Source organism: Pantherophis guttatus, chromosome 1, assembly GCF_059756535.1.
Source record: "Pantherophis guttatus breed Tessera chromosome 1, ASM5975653v1, whole genome shotgun sequence".
NCBI lineage: Eukaryota > Metazoa > Chordata > Lepidosauria > Squamata > Colubridae > Pantherophis > Pantherophis guttatus.
This window is the reverse complement of record NC_142063.1, coordinates 185016058-185038544: the sequence shown is the minus strand read 5'-3', so window position 1 is coordinate 185038544 and position 22487 is coordinate 185016058. Positions and strand designations below refer to the sequence as shown.

The 22487-nt window shown below is 39.2% G+C and overlaps 1 protein-coding gene across 7 annotated transcripts in view; it reads right to left on the bottom strand.

Moving 5' to 3' along the window:
• Positions 1 to 835: 835 nt before the first annotated feature.
• Positions 836 to 22487, bottom strand: part of MLPH (melanophilin) — a 105141-nt gene continuing 83489 nt past the window's right edge. For all 7 annotated transcript variants that reach the window (XM_087885872.1, XM_087885866.1, XM_087885864.1 and 4 more), the window contains 3 exons: positions 15249 to 15306; positions 3791 to 3888; positions 836 to 1886 (listed from right to left, as the gene is read on the bottom strand). In XM_087885872.1, the coding sequence (XP_087741998.1) occupies positions 1860 to 1886; positions 3791 to 3888; positions 15249 to 15306 (183 nt within the window). In that variant the 3' untranslated portion in view covers positions 836 to 1859. The remainder of the gene's footprint in view (positions 1887 to 3790; positions 3889 to 15248; positions 15307 to 22487) is intronic.

Genomic DNA, 22487 nt, shown 5'->3' with positions numbered 1-22487 from the left:
CTTCCATCCTTTCTAAGGTAGGTAAATTGAGGACCCAGTTGTGGGGGCAATAAGCTGACTTTGTATAAATATACAAAAAGGATGAAGGCTATTGCTGAGCACATTGTAAGCCGCCCTGAGTCTCCGGAGAAGGGCGGCATATAAATCAAATTAAAAAAAAAATGATTTTAAATTTAATAACAGCAGTCAGACTCTTGGTGGCACAGTACTGGAAAAAGGAAGACTTGCCTACTATTGAAGAATGGACACTAAAAGTAGTGAATTTAGCAGAGGTGGCTAAAATTTCAGCGAATTTGAAGGACCATTCAAATGAAAGATATATATTGGAATGGAGAAAATGGATTGACTATATTCAAAACAAATATCGGACTAAAAAGTTTCAAATAGCTCATGAATGAAATCTATATATATATATTTTTTAATATGTTTAGTTAATTGAAAGGGGAGTTAAAGAGCAAAGGGGAGTTTGGAGACCACAGAAAGTTAGCTTATTTTAGCTTATGTTTGTTATGTTATACCCTGTTTTTGCTCTGGGAAGTCCGGGAGGTGGGTGTTGATGGGAGGGGGGTTGGAGGGAGAGGGGGGATGGGGGTGGTGGGAGCGGGGGAAAATTGTTGTAATGATTGTTAAAACTTTTTAAATTAAAAAAAAATGCTAGCAAAAATTATAATGCATTCTGCCCCCTAGTTTGCCATGAAATCCAGCTATAAGAAAGATGGAGAATATGCTTCCATTGTAATGTGGTACTTAAGAAGGCTTTAAATATTTATGAGCACATTTGTCAGTGCATATCAGCCCCACCAGGTAAGCCAAATCAGGAAATCAACTCCACAGAAAGGCTAGAACTATTTTTTATTGAAATTGGCTGTAGTAGCAGAATCTTGCAGGTTTGATTGCATTGTGCCTCCTCCTCCTCCTTGAATTAAGAAGATGTCTGCCTGAGCCATTTTCCAATGCTATCTTGTTCTGGACTTTAAAAATGCTTTAGCTCCTTTTCCCTAGGCAACAGATCCTGCAAATCTCTGACAAGGTCATCTTCTTTACTCATGCATTTTGGATTATAAAATTTGACACCATGCTCAACAACCCCCCTTTTCCACTGGTTCAGCGTCTCACTCTTTATGCAAGGTTTTGGGGACACATAATCCTAGCAAAAAATGAGGGAAGTCTATAGTTACCATGGCATAAATTTCCAGGAGTTATAATCCAGTGGTCAACAGAATTATGTTTGTATTAGACAAAATAGTTTCCCTCTATTTATTAGGCTAATTAGTTAGTTTTACAAAGTCTTTCTGAATCTTTTTTTTTAACAAATAGAACATGAAGATTTAATTCAAAAAGTGCAAGCTACTTGCAGGAATTATTGATTTTTCTACATTGTAAAGTAAATCAAACTCTTCTCCTTACCACCCAATGATTTAGTAATAGCAGCATGACATGAATCTCGGGCAGTTCCAAAAAATACAATACAATACAAAATGTATATATGGGACCCATAAAGCTAAACAATGGGCTTAGTGGTCTAGAAAACATATATTTAATTCACCTGGCCATATATATATATATATATAGAACTATATAAAAGAGTGGAAGAGAAAGAAAAATGCTTGAGCCAGTTCTCCTTAAGATATGTGAAGAAGCTGAGAAAGGGATTCCATAACATACATTGAGACCTGCTGCTCTGCTAGAGAAAGAGCTCAAATGTCATAGGATTCTTCTTCAGAGATTGCTGTTCAGATGTAATTTGTTCCTTTTCCTTCTTTTATAGAACAAGTAGATTGGTAAAAGAGAGAAAAGCAACAAAAATGAAAACTTGAGCCAGGATTTTGCAGTGTTGATCTCAGAAGATTCCACTGTTTTCAAGAACGATGGGTCATCACAGGTTTCTGTAAAGTATCAAAACACCAATGTGAGCCTTTGAAGTTTTACTTACTTAAAACATTTATATAGCTGCTCATCTTCCATTCAGCTCTGGGTATCTCAATCAAAATCAGGAAGTAACAATCACACATAAACGTTGCTGGACTGAGATTGTGCATACATTTTTCCCATGCCATTTATAGAGTTAAAAGTTTAGGAGTTTCAGTTTTCTCCACAATTGTTTTTATTGGATATAGTTAAAGGTTTTACATTGGGTGAAACAAAGCTGATATTGTATATGGTGACAGCAGCGAGATTATTGATAGGTCAATATTGGAAAAACGATGTTATGCCTACTATTGAAGAATGGACTGTGAAGATGGCCAGTTTTGCAGAGATGGCGAAGATCTCAGTGTATCTAAAAGATCGGACTCAAGAGACTTATGTTTGGGAGTGGAAGAAGTGGATAGATTATGTGCAGAATAAATATCAAACTAAGAAATATCAGATAGCTTTTAGCTGAATGTATTATGCAGGGATAGATTAACTGAATTTTATGAAGATATAAACAGTACACAGGGGGTGGAGGGGTTTAAGTTTTATAAAATGTGATTTTGATTTGGATTTCATCTTGAGGAAGTCTTGGGGGGAGGAGAGGGTTAGGGAGGGCTTGGGGGGGGAAACGGGAGAAAATGTATTTGTAAAACTTTTTAAATAAAAAAAAAAGTTTAGGAGTTTCAGGCAGATTGAGCACAAATGCTGCTAGATGCTCCTATGGCTCATAGCAATCACTGTTTTTCTTTTGACTGGCTTCAGAACAATGCAAAATGTTGTCATGAAACCAAAGAGAGTGAGGTTAACATTTTCCAACTGCAGATGTCTCATGGAAAAAAGAGATGATTGCTGCTCGCCCCTAAAATATTAAAGAACTGCCAGAGTAATGACAGGGGAAAAAAATGATAAGGAGATTTCAGATTCTTACATACAGTATATGTATTATGTTGGAAGAAAACTACATTAGGGTAAGATGAAAAGAGTATGTTCATCTGTAGAAATTAATCCAAAAGTGGTTGTTTTATCTGTAACATTTTAAAAATATTCATCAATAATAAAAGACATTAGAAAGATTTGGGATCATTATTTTGGATTATAATTCAAAAGTATTTCCAACCCAGACTTTTTCTCAAGAAGTAAGACTAACTCACTCATTTACTCCCTAAAGGACAACTGCCATGCCTCCCCCCCAGTGCATTCCCTCCCCCCAATTCACAGAATCCAGAGTCAACTAGTTTTGTTATGATTTGTCATGTTTCCAATTTCAAATGTAAACTATGTACTCCTGCTGAAACGTACACATCTTTTAAAAAATAAGAATGTTCCCTGGTGCAAATATACTGCTGCAGAAAAACAGCAACAGAAAAAGCAGGAACAGAAATATTTTTTTGCCTGGGAGAAGAGAGCGAGAGCAAGAGAGAGATGTGAAATTGCCAATCAAGTAGGCTAGCTCTACCATAGCTAGTTACTTTTATATTTCAATTTTAAAATAAGAAATCAGCCAATAGATAAAGTTATTGTTGATGCAGTCATCTGGTTGCATGAATTATTGGGATTATATGATTATATATGATTATTATAACATATAATATTATAATAAGATCATATGACTGATTACCCAAAAGCATGCTATACTGCTATTAGCTGTTATTTCATTTGTCTGATTCTGGATTCTGTTTAATTTACATGTTTTCATATTAATAACAGCCTCCTCTTTATAAATGACCACATATCTTTCTCCTACAAAAAACAGTGGTCTTCTATTGAAATTTGGCATTTCAAGGTAATGAACTTCTCTATTCATCTGCTGTTATCCTTATTCTGCCATCTATTCTCAGTCGGGATGAAAGCAGTAAAGTAAATTCTGAATACTTGCCGCGAAGATGTGATCTGTTTTTCTGTTTCTTCCATTTGGATTTCGTTGGGTCAGTGATCCTCTGTAATAGGAGTTCCGAGCAAAGGATTCTGCATTGCCTTGAAAAGTTAAAGTAAATAATAAGGATGGCAAGATGTCGCAATAAAATTATTCATGTTTAGCTAGTATTAAAAGGTAAGAATGGGGAAAGAACCAAAGTATACATGCAATGTTTAAATGGAAGGAGAATGTTTAAGTTCAAACCTGTTCTAGGATAATAATTAAATCAGCAGGTAAAAAGTAAGTTTCCTGCAACACTTTTATTTTTTATTTTTTTATAAAATAAATTTTTATTAAAGTATAAATATTAAAAAAAACATAACATAACATACAACAAACATTTATACAACATATAAACAAAAAGAAAAGGATTATGTTTCCTTCTTAAGCATTATTTCAAAGTGACATTCTGCTTATAATACATTTCTTCACCTCTCCTTAATCTAATAACATTTTTTATACCGGTAATATTTCCCCCTATATTTTTTGTTTGTTTCTAGTTTTTAACCAATTATACCAATTGTTCCATACTTTGTAATAGTCTGATTCTTCTCTTTCTTGTATTTCTTTGGTTAACCTATCCATTTCAGCGCATTCTAGAATTTTTTCTATTAATTCTGTTTCGTTTGGCGTTCTTTTTGCTTCCAATTTTTTGCATAGATTATTCTTGCAGCTGTTAGTATGTGAATTGTAAGGTATTTGATATCTTTAGGATATGATTTATTAAAGATTCCTAGTAAAAATGTTTCTGGTTCTTTATCTGTGTTTCTGTTATTTGTTCCAACCATTTTCTAATATTAGACCAAAATTTCTTTGCTGCCGGGCATGTCCACCATAAATGATAGAAGGTTCCTTGTGTCTTCTTACACTTCTAGCAGATCGGGCTATTTTTGGGCTGTATTTTCGCCAGTCTAGTTGGAGACATGTGCCACCTATAAAACATTTAAAGTTGATTTTCCTTATAAGCCACTGCTCTTGTTAATTTTATATTTATTTGCCAAAATTTTTCCCATTTTTCCAAAGGTATTGTATGTTTAATGTTTTGAGCCCATTTTATCGTTTCCTTGACTGTCTCTTCTTCCATTTTATAGCGTAAAAGAAATTTATAGATTCTGCTAATTAATTTGTTTTCTGAGTCTAATATAATTTTGTCTATTTCTTGTTTTTGTTTATTAATTTCATATGTTTTTATATGTTCTCTGTATTTAGATTGTATTTGGGTATAAGTCCACCAATCTATTTCTCTATCTGATTCTGTATCCAATTGTTGTTTTGTTTTTAGTTTACCTTGGTGGTCGATTAAATCTTTATATCTAGTTATTTTTGTCTTATCTGTTAAATTTGGATGTCTAATTGATTCTACCGGCGCTAACCAACTTGGTATTTTCATGTAATGTTGTTTTTTGATTTTAAGCCAAATTTGTAGTAATGAGTTTCTTATTGTGTGTCTTTTAAAGTATGAATGTGTTTTGTATTTTTCATCCCACATGAAAGAGTGCCAGGCAATTTGGAGTTTGTGTCCCTCAATTGTTAAAATTCTAGAATTCTTTAATTCTATCCAGTCTTTAACCCACGATAGTACTGCTGCTTGATAGTATATCTCCCAATCTGGGAGTGCAGCTCCTCCTCTATCTTTTGTATCCTGGAGCAGCTTAAAATTTATTCGTGGCCTTTTCCCTTGCCATATAAATTTAGATGTCATTTTATTCAATTTTTCAAAGAACGATTTATCTATTTTTATTGGGGTAACCTGAAACAGATATAAGAATTTAGGTAGTATAGTCATTTTAATGGCCAAAATTCTTCCTAGGAATGAGATGTGTAAATTTTCCCATTTTTCTAAGTCTTTCCTTGTTTGTTCTATTAGTTTATCATAATTATTTTCTTTTATTGCTGACATTCTCATGGACAACCAGATTCCTAGATATTTTATTTTTTTCGTTGTTTGAATTTGTATACTATCTGACAATTCTTTTTCTTGATTTTTCATTAGATATTTTACAATTAGTTTCGATTTGCTTTTATTGATTTTTAGTCCGGCCACTTCTCCGAATTCTTCTATTTTTTTGAAACAAATTGGGTATAGATTCCATAGGATTTTCTATTATAAACACTAAATCATCAGCAAAGGCCTGGGCTTTATATTCTTCTTTATTGATCTTTAAACCTTCAATTCCTTGATCTTCTCTGATTTTTTTCAGCAGGATTTCCAATGATAGAATATACAGTAAGGGAGAAAGTGGGCAACCTTGTCTAACTCCTTTTGTTATATTAAATTTATCTGTTATGTCATCATTCATAATTATCTTTGCTGATTGGTTTGTATAAATTTCTTTTATAATTTTTCCAAATTTTTCCCCAATTTGCATATTTTGTAATTGTCTAATCATAAATTTCCAATTTTGGTTGTCAAAGGCTTTTTGGGCGTCAAGGAAAACCAACGCCGCCTGTTTCTCCGGGTGCGATTCATAGTATTCTAAAGTATTAAGTACTGTTCTCATATTGTTTTTTATTTGGCGTCCCGGCAGAAATCCATTTTGGTCTGGGTGTATATATGTATTTAATACTAATTTAATTCTTTCGGCCAGAATTCCTGCAACACTTTTAATGTACTGTACAAGTTAGACAATGATCTTTTTCTATATTTAAGAGAATTTATCTCTATGAATTACTTGGCATTCCCCACATTATCATTTATTCACATTGACTCCAAGTTTGGACACGATATTATATCTAAACCATTTAATGATATCCTTTTTGCTTTAGTGACCAATGCTTGTTATTAAAAATTGTATTAACATAAGAATTACATTAATGACTCTTGATTTCTATTCAATTTTTCTTTTTCTTTTAAATCTCCATGTTCAATGTGTTGTACTTTGTTTTAATAGTGAGAAAATACACTGCACTTTTAAAATTATTTTGTGAACTTTGCAATAACTCTACAATGTAGAGTGCTCTCCCATGGCATTGGACCTACAATGCTATCCCATGGCATAGGACCTAGTTACCTTCGAGACCGCCTGCTGTCACAGACGACCTCCCATCGACCCGTACGCTCCCACAGAGAGGGCCTCCTCGGGGTGCCATCAGCCAAACAATGTAGGCTGGTGACCCTCAGGGGGAGGGCCTTCTCTGTGGGGGCACCTACCCTCTGGAATCAGCTGCCCCCAGAGACAAGGAGAATCCAAGACCTCGGTGCCTTCCGCCATGCCCTTAAAACTTTCTTATTTCAGCAAGCCGGGCTGGCTTAACAAATTCTTTTAATAATTTTAATTGGTTTTGTCTTTTTAAATTTGGGGCCAAACAGAGATATTTCTTTTAATTGTTTTTAATGTTTGTATTATATGTTTTTATCTGGCTATACACCGCCCTGAGTCCTCAGGGAGAAGGGCGGTATATAAATTTGAAATAAAAAAAAAATAAAATAAAAATAAATGTAAGTAAGAATTATTGCCTTAATGCCGTAGCAGTTGAATGAGTGATCAATAATATTTTCTAAGTCCTCCTTCCCCCTCAATTCATACTAGAAGCAAAATTTGAATCCAGTACAGGTAGTCCTCACTTAATGACCCCAAATTGGACTGGAATTTCTATCACTAAGTGAAGCAATTGTTAGACAAAACATCATGTAACTTAACAATCGCAGTTCCAGTAGTCCTACTGGCTCAGCTTTTCTGCTTCCATGTGGATCTGAATAAAAGATGTGGCTACTCTAAGAGACATGTTAAATTTAAATAAAATGGGAGAACTCTGCAGAAGTCTGCTGCTACTTCAGTGACTGGTAGAATCAATTCTTCCTTATCATTTTCAGAGGCATCACAACTCTAAAATTTACCCTAGTAGATTACATCTAGTAATGAGAATATGCTAATCAAATGGGGGCATTTGGGACTGGTATAAATAACTGTAAGGAAAGAAAATTGTGGAATAAATACTTAAAACTTTATTAAGCAGATAGTTCTTTAACTATAAAAGTCCTTTAAGCAAGTTAATTCCACTTTCCACAAGTATAAGTTATCCCATGTTTATTACTGTGAGGTCTACCATCATGTCTTGCCATTCTGTTGGAAGGTGGGGGAGGAGGCTTGCTGGCATTTTGGATGCTTTTGCTTTGACTGTAACTGTTTGGGAATTGTGGAAGTGGACTGTCTTCAGAGATGGAACAGATTCCCTCTCAGGTTCCAGCCTGACTTCAAGGCCATTGTGCCCAGAGGGTGAACTGTTATCTGCCTAGCATCTGAGAGTTTCCATAGCAACCTTGTGGCATCACATTGGCTGCTGGTGTCAAGAGTAGATCATTCTTTCACCTAGTTACTTCTTTGCTCTCTGCTTGACAACAATTGGGAAGGGCGTGCTTGGAACATCTGGGGGGGAATGGAATGCTAAAACTGTCTGCAGACTGTGAGACTCTGCTGCCAAGGTCACGACGCACAGGTGTTTGAACGAGGCAGGCTATTCCCATAACAAGAGGAACTCATTCGACTGGACAACACAATGAACTGAGGGGGATGGCCAATGGGGAAAATCAAGTTTAACTATGTGGGTTTTTGTACTGGAACTTTAGACCTGGTTTCGCTTCTATTGTGCCAATATAGTGTATTCAATAAAGTTTACTTTTTGGGAAGAACAATTACCCAAGAATTCCTGATTTGGATTTGCTAGCTGGACAGCTGACATTAAGCCAGCTCTCACTACTGCAGCCTACTTGGACCCCTCCAGGAGAGCTGCAACATCGAGATGTCGGTGGCTGACAAGAAGATAGATGGCAGGGCGAAGCTGGGAGAAGCCCCTCTCTGGGAGCTGTTGACAGCAACCCAAGTGGGGTTGCTGTCAACCGGCCAGCGTGTGCCCTAAACAGGGCCAGCATGTCCCCTAAACAGGGAGCTGAGAAGCTGGAGCAGCCACCTGTGTGCCAAGGAGGGGCACTGCCCCGGGAAAAAGGGGCAGTGGGCAAGCGGCATGTTGAAGGCAGAGCCTCCGGAGTTACGGTGGTCCAGGGAAGCAAGTGGAAAGCCAGGAGAGCAGCCGAATAGCAGGAACCAGCAGAGTGGAGGTTCCTGATGGAGCAGTTCAGAGAGAAATTTGGTGGGCTAGAGGTCTGTAGCCCTCCCTCACTGAGGCCGGCAGTAATGGGAGCTGGGGTGTGGGCTGCCAATCGACTGGCTACCCCGTCCCCTCCTCAGCCACAATCAATGGCATCAAACCCAACTATATCGATAGGACCCACACAGCAAGGGGCAGCAGTAAGCCCCCACACAGGCGGTCCCAAAGGTGGTAGGGTTACCGCCAGGCTACATTCAGCAGAATTGAGCCTCCCCCCCTTGAGGGCAAAATTTGACAGCCAGCTTGAAAAGTTAGCCTACTTCCTGACTCAAGTGTGGAATTATTTGGAGTGGTACGGTGCAGTGTACCCTGAGGAGCCCTCCTGTGTGAATGCGGTTACATCAAACCTGGAAGGAGACACTGTAGAGTGGCTGGTGTCGCTCTATGATGAAGAGGCCCCTGAGCTGATGAATATGGATGTCCTTGTGCAACAGATGCGGTACAGATTTGAGGACAGCCCACTGAGTAGAGGCCAGGATCCTCTCTATTCAGCAAGGGAAGCGAATGGTTGAACAATGCATTTGAGAGTTCCGCAGCCTGGTAGCCCATCTGAGAGGATGGCCTGAGCCCCTGCTGGTCTACCAGGTTCTGGGACAGCCTGAACTGAGAGTTGTACCTCAACTGCCTATCTCCGGGTGTGGTACCGGGTGTGGCTACTAATAAGGAGCTAGGCCTGATGGAGTACTGACAGCATGTCACGCACGAGAATCAACCCGCCGAATGGCTGGGAGGCGCCCTGCAGCCTGCAGGGGGAAAGGAGGTGTTCCTCCTGACCCAAAGGAGAAGCCCCGTCGAATCCTGGGAGCCTGCTTCTGATGCGGGAAGGAAGGCCACTGAGCAGCTGACTGCCCCATTCTGCACCCAGCGTCTGCATTATGGGCTCCCACCAGGCTAAAGGCAAAGAAGCTGCCAGCGAAGTTGTGGGTTGGACAGCAAGCCATGGAGTCCTCTCCCCAATCTAGCAAGGGGGAGGGCCCCGACAAACCTGGTCTGGTCTTTTACGAGAGCAACAGTGAGGGGGAAGATAACCTAATAGTAAGTGGTGTCAAGTGGGAGTAAAGAGCATCCTCATGGCCCTATTAGACTCAGGGTGCACCCAGTGCCTAATTAGCTTGCTGACGATGGAAAAGCTGGGGTTCAGACTCAGGAAATTAAGAAGGCCCATGGATTTGAACAACTAGACAGTTCCCTTAAAGAGGGGGTGCCAGTGACCTGCTTAATGGATCCAGTGAGCCTAAGGCTTGGGAATCATGTAAAGACTATTCGCTTTATTGTGGCCCCGAGAATGACTGAGACTGAGGCTAGCCTGGCTGAAGAAGTGGAACCAGGCAGTAAATTGGGACAGTAACAAGTGGTACATGAGTAGGAGAGCGGCTAAGCAGCAGGAAGTGGGAAAAACGGCAGCCGTGAGCCATGAGCCTGCGGTTAGGAAAGTGAAACTAACAGAGAGCAAGGAGCTAGAGCTGTTTATTCCAAGAGAGTACTGCGATTTTGCTGAAGCATTTAGTGAGAAGGAGTTGTATGTGCTTGCACCCCACCAGCCCACAGACTGCGCCATTGAGATTGTTCCAAACTCCAAATTTCCAAAACCAAAGATGTATTCCATGAAGCCCAGAGAGATGGAGGAACTTAGAAATTTTATAGATAAGAACTTGGCCAGGAGCTTCATCCAATTGGCTAATTTACAAGTGGCAGCCCCTGTACTCTTCAAGGAAAAGAAAGATGGGTCCCTGAGGATGTGCATGGATAATAGGGGGATTAATGATATTTGCGTGGAAAACATGTACCCCCTCCCCTGAAAGTCTTCACTAAGCTGGACTTGAGGGAAGCGTATTACCAAGTGAGAATCAGGGAGGGGGATGAATGGAAAACAGTGTTCAACTATCCCTTGGGTGCTACCAGTTCTGGGTGATGCCATTTTCGTTACAGGGGGCACCGGCTGTGTTCATGCAACTAATCAATGAGGTCTTACATGAGTACTTATATAAGGGGGTACAGCTCTACCTGAATGACATTTTAATTTACACTGAGACCATGGAAGAATATGTGAAGCTAGTGAGGGCTGTGTTAAAAAAGCTGCTTAAAGCTCAGCTATATGCGAAGCTATCCAAATGTGACTTTCACAAGACCAGTTTAGACTACCTAGGGTACCGCATCTCCAGTGAGAGGGTGGAAATGGACCTGGGGAAAGTGAAAGCAATTTTAAATGGGAAGCCCCACGGATCAGGAGACAGCTGTAGAGCTTCCTGGGGTTTGCAAACTTCTATAGGCAATGCATTCCTACCTCCGCACAGATAGCCCTGCTCATCACAAATGTATTAAAAACAGGAAAGGGGGTGAAGCCCAAACCAAGCCAACTCTTGAATTGAATTGTTGAATGCCAAATGGCGTTTGAGAAGCTAAATAGATTTTTTGCCATTGAGCCAGTCTTGAAACACCCAAACCCAGAGAGCCGTTTGTGATCCAGGCAGCCGTTAGTGACATGGCCATGGGGGCAGTGTTATTGCAAAGAACTGCAACCCTGTGCTGGACACAGCTGTCCAACACCAAGAGGCAGTGGGCAATTTGGAAGAAGGAAGCTTATGCTGTCTGCTGGGCATTCCTCATCTAGAGGCAATTCTTAAGAGGGTAGCAAAATCCCATTTGAAGTCTGAACTGACCACAAACATCTGGAAGCACCGAAGGCCCCAATGAAATTGTCCCCTAAGCAGGTCAGTACTTTAACTGGTTCAACTTTACCCTGTGCTATTTGCTGGGGGGGGGATTTCCTCGCAGACACGCTTTCATGCCTGCCTCAATATAAAAACACTAGAGAAGAGACAGTTAATTTCATCATCCCCTCTAAAGAGCTTGCAGCGCCAGCCCAAGAACCCCCCTAGCCCTGGAGAAGTCTTGTTGATCCAGCATCTGAAAAAAGCCTGGGGGGGGGGGGAAGGGAAATGATTGGTTTCAAAAACATAAAAGTGACTTGATGCTGAAGCAAGGCTTAGCGTGGAAGGGGAGTAAAGTGTATGTCCCAGCCAGCCAGAGAGTTTTGGTTCTACAGAGGAATCATGATGCACAGCCAGCAGGGCATTTTGGGTTCATAAAAATCCTGCACTTTGCAAAGAGAATTTTGGTGGCTGAGGATGAAAAAGGACATAGAACCAGGGGTGAAATGCTCTCGGTTTGGATCGGATCGCCTGATCTGGTAGTGATGGCGGCGGGTGGTTCAGAGAACCGGTAGCAAAAATCCCTGTGCCCCCCCTCCTATTTTTTTTACTTTTAAAAGCATTTTTTTGTCGGAAGAGGTTGTAGAAAAAATGCTTTTAAAAGTAAAAAAAAAAGCTTCTGATGATCGTGCGGCTCAGCTGGGATTTTCAAAAACTTTTCAAAGCATTTTTTTCTGCAACCTTTTGGCCGAAGAGGTGGTTAAAAAAAATGCTTTGAAAAGTCTCTGACGATCCCAGCTGAGTTGCCTGATCGGCAGAGAAGCATTTTTTAAAAAGCCTCTCTGACAATCCCAGCTGAGTTGCCTGATCGGCAGAGAGGCTTTTCAAAGAAGTAGAAAAAATGCTTTGAAAAGTTAAAAAAAAAAAAACATTGGCCACTCCCACCCAGTCACATTATCCCCCCCCACACACACAAATGTCACATTTTACATTTCACCCCTGCATAGAACCCTATGTGGCAAGCTGCCTTGTATGCACATCTATGAAGTGCTTGGCAGGGAAACCTGTGGCAAGCCTGACTACGCTGTGGGAGGAGATAGCCATGGACTTCATAGTTGAGCTGCCTGAAAGTATCGAAAGTACTGAAATATGGACTGTTGTTGACCTGTTCTCAAAACAGGCGCATTTCATACCGTGCCTGAAACTTCCTTCAGCCCAGACCTTAGCAAAACTGTTTGTTCAGTTCTACTGCCAATTATTATCTCAAACCAGGGAGTACAATTCACTGCAAAATTCTGGCAGGAGTTTTTGAACTTGATAGATTCCTCTCAAGGGCTTAGCTCTGCCTTCCATCCTAGTACTAGCGGACCGGCAGAGTGAGCTAACTCAATGGTGGAACAATACTAATGATGCTGCGTAAACTATCAGCAGACTATTTGGGCTGAGCTGCTGCCATTTGCCGAGGTGGCAAACAACAATTCCGTGCATAGTAGCACTGGGTTTACCCCTTTCAAGGTGGCAACGGAGGTTAAATTTGCAGCCATGCCAGAGCTTCCCCAGGAAACCCCATCCTAAGCAACATTAGCAGAGTGGATGTACACTCTGAGAGGCACATGGGTTACGGTGCACAGGGCACTAGAGAAAGCAAGGGAGGGCCACAAAAAACAATCAGACTGAAAGAGGGCCCCACAAAGAGAGTTTAAGATGAGTGATAAAAATGTACCTATCCACAAAATATTTAAACTTGAGGCAGCCCTGCAAGAAGTTGGGTCCAATGTATATAGGCCTATTTTCCATTGTGTGGATTATTAACCAGGAACTTCAGATGCCAAGAAGTATTAGGCAGGTCCACCCGGTGTTTCATTGCAGCCTGTTAAAACCCTTCCGAGATTCTAAACTGAGGCCAGTTTGGGTGCCCCCTCTGCCCCAGTCTTCATAAAGGGGAAGACTATTACGAAATTAAGGACATCCTGGATTCTAGACTCCACAAGGGGAAATTGCAGTACCTTGTGCAGTGGAAAGGCTACCCTGTAGCAGATGCAGAGCGGGTAGCAGCAACAGAAGTAGCTAGGCTGGTAAAAAAGCTTTCACTCTTGATACCCTAACTGGCCAAAGTGAAACGAATACTTTGTACAATGGGGGGATTGCTTATGATTATGTATGTTTACATGTATTACAGATGCATCTTTTTTCCTGGGGGTCGGCATGTCAAGAGTAGATTGCTCTTTCACCCAGTTACTTCTTCGCTTTCTGCTTGACAACAATCAGGAGGGGAGTGGTTGGAATGTCTGGGGGGAAGGGAATGCCAACCCTAACCCCTTTGTAGATCATGAAACCCTGCTGCCTCCAAATGTTTGAATAAGGCAGGTTGTTCCCATAACTAGAGGAACTCATTTGATTGGACAACACAATGAACTGAGGGGGATGGCCAATGGAGATAATCAAGTTTAACTATGTGGGTTTTGGCACGGGAACTTTAGAGCTGGTTTCGCTTCTACTGTGCCAATATAGTGTATTCAATAAAGTTTACTTTTTGGGAAGAACAATGACCCAAGAATTCCTGATTTGGATTCGCTAGCTGGACAGCTGACAGGGGGTTTGGGTTTTGGGAAATGAAAGAATGCTGGTTGCTTTGCACAGGCTTTTTCAGATTTCGCCTTGCTCTCTTGCAATCATTTTCTCTCAGTAAAAGTTCTTTTGATTCAACTTGATGAATTCAAGAGTCCTATTTTCCTGAGGGGTTAGCTGAGGCAGGTCCTTATAATTACATATAATAATCTATGAAGTTGTCTTTATATATAGGTAGTCCTCATTTAGCATCACAACTGGGACTGGCAATTTGGTCAACAAGTGAAGCGGTTGCTGAGTGAAACTGTAAGTGTGCTTATGATCTTCTTCAGCTTTCCTTTCCTTTACAGCTCTGCAAAGATTATAAATGTGAGCATTGACTGCAAAGCTACTTTTTCAAATGTTGCTGAAAGATTATCCGTATAACTTTCTGCTTAAATATTAATATCTGTTGAAAATACACCTGGAAAAACAAAAGGTCCTCATTTAATGACACTTGATCAATGACCAAAGTTACAACAGCACTGAATGAAATTACAGTTGTTGCAGTGACCCTATAGTCACATAATTAAAATTTGGGCACTTGGCAGCCTGCCCACATTTATGATCACAGAGGTTGCTTGACTCCCCCTCACCAACTCTAACCTTTCAGCTGCCCTGTATTCTACCACTGCCATTTACCCCCTGCTGCCCCCTCCCCCCCAGCCCCCAAGTGTATTTTCTCCCACTGATGATGAGGCCATGCAATGGTCCAGCAGCTTCTTCTGCCAGTTGGGCCTCAGCACCGGGAAGAAGAAAACAGCAAAGATCAGTTGGGGGCAATAGGTCGAGACAAGGGTGAGTGGCAGCAGAGTGCAGGGTGAGTGAAATAAAAGAATTGTCTTCAAGATCCTTTCAGCATGATGCAGAAACTCTGGCAGAGTAATAGCTGAATATGTATGAAAATGACATTGTAAAATTGATCCATACATTCCAGGTATGCACACATGCAGAAAGTAACTCAACTCTGCTTTTAACCAAGGCAACTATTACTAGGCAGAGGCTGCCAATCAACTGAGCATTTTCCTCCTTGCATAAATGAGCAAAGATCTTACTTGCAGTTTCATGGGAAATACTGAATTTCTTCCTCAACACACGGGACACAGACATGACCTAAAAAGAATAAAATCTTGTTAACATGTAAATAAGAGTTGGCTGTATTTTCCCCCATTGCAACTTTCTTCAGCAAGACAGCATTTTGGCCCAGAAATAAATGTCAGTTCACTCATTTATTTTGTGGATAATTCTATTTTGCTGATGTACTCTTTTGCCTGCATTAATTCATTAAGTAAATGAAGTTCATTAAAATATTTCTTCTATTTGGATTAGACTTTTTTTTAAGAAGCTGAATATCCTGTTTCTCCCCACAACTCTTCAACTGTACACCATTTAGCCAATTGTTTGCATCAAAATGTCATTTGCAATATGCAGTCATTAATGTCATACCAGAAAGCCCAAGGGAAATATTTCTTAGGACTACAGGATCATGTCTACCACTAAGCACCATCAATAAGTATTGAAAGAGGTTTTGAAAATTAGTATTTGAATTTCTAGAACACAGTTTGATTTGTAGATCCCAGTTTCAGAGATTTATATGTTTCTGCTTCTCCAGGTTCAATATCATGTAGAAGTATGTACAAATTTAAAACAGGCAAGATTTATATTTTGATCTTTTGTGAATTTTACTTGGTAAATGTTATTTTTCCATCTATATTTTAAGTATGTAGTCTTAATTAAGCAGAGTTTATTGGCATACATGATATATGATCAGCATTTTCATTAGTATCATTGGCTGCTGGTGATGTTAGAAAAATCATTTAATGAAAATTTAAAAATGGCAAAAGCTATTGTTATCTGAGTTTAAACTTTTATGATGATATCTTCAAAATTAACTAGGCAATCCTTGTATATTTCAGAGCAAGTAGAGTATTTGTTTCAAAAAATGAGCCTAGGAAGAAAGTGCTTGTCTCTTGTCCTGAAGTCATCCAAGATTAGATTATAAAATTGGGGAAAATCTTCTTTGGCTAAATGTCAATGAGCAGCTAAATGACAGTTTCCATCGTTGCTATGTCTCATCTTGTACTTGCATATACTTTCAAATCACCTGGTGATATTGTATCAGGAAAGCTTGAGTCTTCTATAGAATTATATGCATTCCTGGGAGGCTGAAGGTTAAATCCTTGGAATGAAGGATAGGAAAAACATTGATTTTATTTATGATAATCAAGTGGTAAGAAAATAGTTGGATGAGTATGCACCCGCTTTGCATATCTTTACCTGCTCTAGGGCTAATTCATTCAAAAGTGACAAAACAAGCCACTTAGAAAGGCTAAATATAAGATACAACTGAATTTATAATGAAGAAGAAAGAATATCTTCTTCCACCAGAATTCTATGGCTTGGACCCTTTATCTAATCTCTTTACTTTCCTATTTTCTCTGCTGTTCAGTTCAGTGACAATTTTTTACTAGTGGACTTTATTTACTAATTCCTATAGTACGTTATATGTAATGGTTTAAGACTCATGGCTCAGAAATGATCCATTATGGAGTTATTAGCATATATATGTTTGTTTTGTCACTTTGTAAAGTAGCATATAGGACATTGTTGTAAATTTTTCACAGCATTAGAAAGAGCATTCAAAATACTTAAACTCTCAAATGAGATCCAAGAAAAGGTATCCAAAATCCTACCTCTGACCAAAGCAACACATAAACAGAATGATCTTAAAGCAAACTGCCCTTCTCTAGCCATAAAAAATGTTACAGAAGGACCAAAAACCAGCAGACAAAGGCTGAATGACAGTTCTCATGGATAGAGAACAACAGATTAAAAAAAAAAAACTAATAAAGTGTTGAAGATCAAAGATGCTTACATCTCTCTGGAAGAAAATATGCAGTCACCTAGAAAAGAAGCAACATCAAATGTCGCTTTAAAAGTAGCACAATCAAGTGCTTCTGTGATAGGTAGAAAAATACTCCAAACCTCCCTAGGGGGAAAAAAGGGGGAGTGTTGGTGATAGGAGATTCAATTTCCATGGGAACAGAACCAGCTGTCTGTAGACCAGACAGTCAACCCAGAAAGGTATGTTGTCTCCCTGGAGCAAAGATCAAAGAGCTGAGAACCAAACCAAAATAATAAAACTCACAGATTACTACCCTTTTCTACTACTACATGTAGGGATGAATGACACACACAAAAAAACATTTGAAAACAATATGGAGTGATTACAAGCAGCTAGGCAAGAAAGTTAAGGAGTTAGGTGCACAAGTAGTTTTTTCATCTCTACTGCCAATGAAAAGTCAACATCCAGTAAGAGAATAAAGGATTCTAGAAGTGAACTGCTGGCTAAAGGGTTGGTGTCACCAAAAAACTTTTGGATTCCTGGACCATGGTCTGCACTACATACATGATGGGCTTTTGGCAAGGGATGGGCTGCACCTCACAAAGACTGGGAAGAATGTTTTTGGAAAATGATTAGCTCAACTTATTAGGAGGGCTTTAAACTAAAATTGGTGGGAAGGGTGACCAATCTTTAAAATCTCCAGGAACTAATTCCAATCAAACTCCTAGAAAACAAATCAAATAAAGAGGTAAGGAGGGATGGGAAGGAAGACAAACTCAAACACCAAATGGGAGTAATAGGAAGCATACCCAGAGTCAGACATAAAAATCTCAAGTGCCTATATACTAATGTACAAAATTTGGGGAACAAACAGGATGAACTCGAATTATTAATATATGAAGGTAGATATGATATAGTTGCAATCACAGAAACTTGGTGGGATGAAACCTATGACTAGAACATACTGATAGAAGGTTACAAATTGTTCAAAAAAACCAGACCCCATAAAAGAGGAGGTGGAGTTACACTGTATGTAAAGGACCACTACATTGCTACAGAAATGCACAAAACCAAAGACAAAAACCACCTAGAATGCCTATGGGTCAATATAAAAAAAAAAAGAATGATATTGCCATAGGTGTATACTACATGCCGTCCAACCAAGCAGAAAAAATAGATGTACTTTTTGCTAACCAATTAACAAATATATGTAGGAAACACACAACAATAGTAATGGGGGGCTTCAATTACCCTGACATCAACTGGAAGACTAATTCTGCACCAAGTGAGAAATCAAATAGGTTCCTGACCAACCTAGACGACAACTTTGTTGTCCAAAAGGTAGAAGAGGGAACTAGAGGGACAGCCAGACTTAATTCTTACAAACAGAGAAGAAATGATATAAAGGGAGCTGAAACTGAAGGAACCTTGAGTGAGAGTGACCATGTCATAGTAGAATTCAATGTAATGCAAACACATGCAATACAATATGACACCAGAGTCTTAGATTTTAAAAGAGCTGATTTTAACAAACTCAGAGAGAACTTGGGAAAGATTCCTTGGATGAAAATCCTAAAGGAGAAAACAACTGAAGAAGGTTGGGAAACTCTGAAAAATATGATCATAAAATCCCAGTCCAGCACAGTACCACTGAAAAAGAAAAACAAGAAATCCAAGAAGAAACCAGCATGGCTGCACAAAGATTTCTCTGACAAATTGAAAGACAAAAAGGACAAGTACAAAAAATTAAAAGAGGGACACATAACTAAGGCAGAATATCAGCAGATAGCCAGAATCTGCAAAGATGAAACAGATCATGCCAAAGCAATCTTATTTCATTCTTCAACATAGTGGCTAAATTAGTGGACCAGTGAAATACTATGGACATGGTATACTTTGACTTCAGCAAGGCATTCAACAAAGTAGACAACAACCTACTTCTTGGTACTGGTAAATTAGAAAAAAGTGAGATACTGTAGATAGCATTACCATCAGATGGATTTGTAACTGGCTGACAAACCATACTCAACAAGTAGTCCTTAACAGTACTACGTCTATATGGAGCAGTGGGATACCACAAGGTTCCATCTTAGGCCCAGTACTCTTCAATATCTTCATAAATGACATTGATGAGGGAATAGAAGGAGAATATAGAATATAGAAGAATATAGAATACAGAAGGAGAAAATAGCAGAATATAGAAGGAGCGTGCATAAGTGCACCAGCGTGCCTACCGTCCCTGTCCTAATATTCCTTTTTACTTACTCTTTTCATGTATTCAAATTATGTTTAGATTTTTACCTGTTATCTTATATATGCTTGACAAATAAACTTATGATTATGATTATGAACTTACCAAATCTGCGGATGATACTAAGCTGGCAGGAATAGTCAACACCCTACATGATAGGCTCAAGATCCAGATGGATCTTGACAGACTTGAACACTGGGCCCTATCTAACAAAATGAAATTCAATGTAGAGAGAAGTAAAGTCTTGCACTTAGGAAAGAAAAACCAAAAGTATATGTCAGCTTCCAAGCTGCCATAAGGAAGGGAGGAGAGGTTTGAACTTTCACCTACTTTTTCCCCTGAAGAACTGTCTCCACGGAGATAGAGATGGGAGGGGGGCATTGCTGTGAAATGACAGAGATGGGATGAATAGAGTGGCTTGGAAGATGGCCAATGAGACGCAGAGAATTGGGAACCGGAAAGGGAGGTTTTGGGGGGGCCAAAGTTCAGTGCTAACTACGCTTGAGTCAGGGTCAGTTTGTTATGCCCAATAAAGAGAAAAATTTCCTCAAAGATCGGGCATCTGGAAATTCATTTATTTGGAGATAACAACAAAGCTTGACAGTATACATATAGACTGGGTGATACCAGGCTTAATAGCAGTAACTGTGAGAGGGGTCTTAGTAGACAACCAATTAAATATGAGACAATAATGTGCTGTGGCAGCCAAAAACGCCAATGCAATCCTAAATTGCATTAACAGAGGGATTCAATCAAGATCAAGTGAGGTACTAATACCACTCTATAAAGCCTTAGTAAGACCACACCTAGAATACTGCATCCAGTTTTGGTTACCACACTATAAAAAAGATGTTGAAATAGTGCAGAGAAGAGCAACAAAGATGATTAGGGGACTGGAGGCTAAAACATAGAAAGAACGGTTACAGGAACCGGGCAAGACTAGTCTACTGAAGAGAAGGACCAGTGGAGACTAGCAGTGTTCCAATATTTGAGGGGCTGTCACAGAGAGGAGGTGGTCAACCTGTTTTCCAAAGCACCTGAAGGCCAGGCAAGAAATAATGGATGGAAACTGATCAAGGAGAAATTCAACCTAGAAATAAGGAGGAATTTTCTGACAGTGAGAACAATCAACCAATGGAACAGCTTGCTTGCAGAAGTTGTGGGAGTTTCATCACTGGAGGCTTTCAAGAAGAGACTGGACTGCCATCTATCAGAAATGGTGTAGGGTATCCTGCTTGGGTGGGGGGTTGGACTAGATGACCTACAAGGTCCCCTCCAACTCTGTTAATTGGTTAATCTGTAAACACAAGCTCAATTTAGAAATTATTCCAGTCAAAAAAGTCTCAATGATCTAGCCAAGGTAGGACAAATTATAAAACAACTATCATGTTCAAAAAGCTATGGATTCATTTTCCATGCTTTTATGGACACACAAAAATACACAGACCAGATATACCACTCTACCTAATTGTGTAACTATTGGGCACCCCAACATACAACTTAATAAATTCATGAACTCACCAATAACACAGCATTCTTCACATCCATACAGGGGGTATAAAAATCAATGATTTAAAAAAAAAATTAAAAAAAATCAGATTTTTTTGATTTAAATTGATTTTTTTGATTTAAATCGGACTTTTTTGATTTAAATCGGATTTTTTTGATTTAAATCGGACTTTTTTGATTTAAATTGGATTTTTTTTAAATAAAATGCTTTTTGAGGAAAATATATTACCATCCAAAGGTTATTCCATCATGAAATAAAGATTAGTTTTTTAATTATGTAGAATAAGGCTGTATATGTTTAATTTTTTTGGTAAATAAATTCCATTAATCCATTCACAATGTCATGCTCTTCCAGAGGTTTTTGTAAGATTATTGGGCAGTTTCTCTGCCTACAAGATATTATCACAGATGCTTGGTTTACTTTTGCAGTTCTCAAAACTGAATTTGACTCAGCAGAGATCACATGCCTCTTCTTCACAGCAAAAATGTTATAACATGAACAGAGTTGAGAAAAAGACCTTAATCCTATTGTTCTACAAACCTATGAATACAGAATCAACCCCTTCAGTGCTAAGTTTCAAGAAGTTCAGTGAATAGAATAGAAACAATATTTTTCTGATTGTTTGGAGTGGAATAGATCTGCACAAGAAGAAAGTGAAACTAAGTGTGAGGAGGAAGGGGCAAGCAGACAAGCAGTACAAAATGAAAGTGAAACTTTCTGAGCACAATACTGCACAGCCACCGACAGACAAATCTTTGGATCTTTTTGTGTGTATGACCTGAGGTTTATCACATTCTTTCCTTGGAGGAAAAAACCTATAATGGCAGCAGGCCATAAAAGAGACCCAGTTTGGCAATATTTTAATGAAGTTCCTTTACCTATCGGTAAGGCAGGCATGCGTGCAAACTGCAAACACTGCAACAAAGAAATGCAAGGCCTGGTGGCCCAAATGAGGCAACATCATGAGAAGTGCTGTGATGAAGATGACCAAAGAAACACATTTGAACAGGCAGGATCTTCAGGTTGGTAAACATTTTTATTGAATCATATTTCTAAAGACTGCCTTGAACTGTCATGTTTGAGCAAAATTATATTTCTTATTATTACTGCATGTTACTGTCATTTGGTACAGTTATGAAGAAAAGCAAATATTCCTTTTGGGGCAGTGCTGTGTACAATAAGCAGAAATTGTATAAACAATAAAATAACAGCATTGACTTTTTTGTTTAGGGGAATTCATGGATTCTGGAAACTATCCACCTTCAAGATCACCATCCTCCTGTTCTACAGTTTCAGAGTTATCCATGAGTTAGCATCATCATCATCAGACACCCACAGCCGCATAGCACTGTCACCTAAAAGAAAGAAAAAACCCTTCCCTCCTGGAACCACCATAGATAAGTTTGTGATAAAAACTAGCAGATTAGAAAAAGAGTTAATAGTTAAAAATATGCGCAGTTTGTTTATGCAACGAACTCTTCTTTACGTCTGACTGAGAACCCACATTTCATTAATATGGTTCAGTCACTGAGACCAGGATACAGTCCACCCAGCAGAGCAGATGTTGCAGGGAAACTGCTGGATAAAGTATATGACAGAGAAATGGAGCAATGTGCAACAGCTCTGGAGGGTAGAATTGTTAACCTAAGAATTGATGGGTGGAGTAATGTCCACAATGATCCTATTGT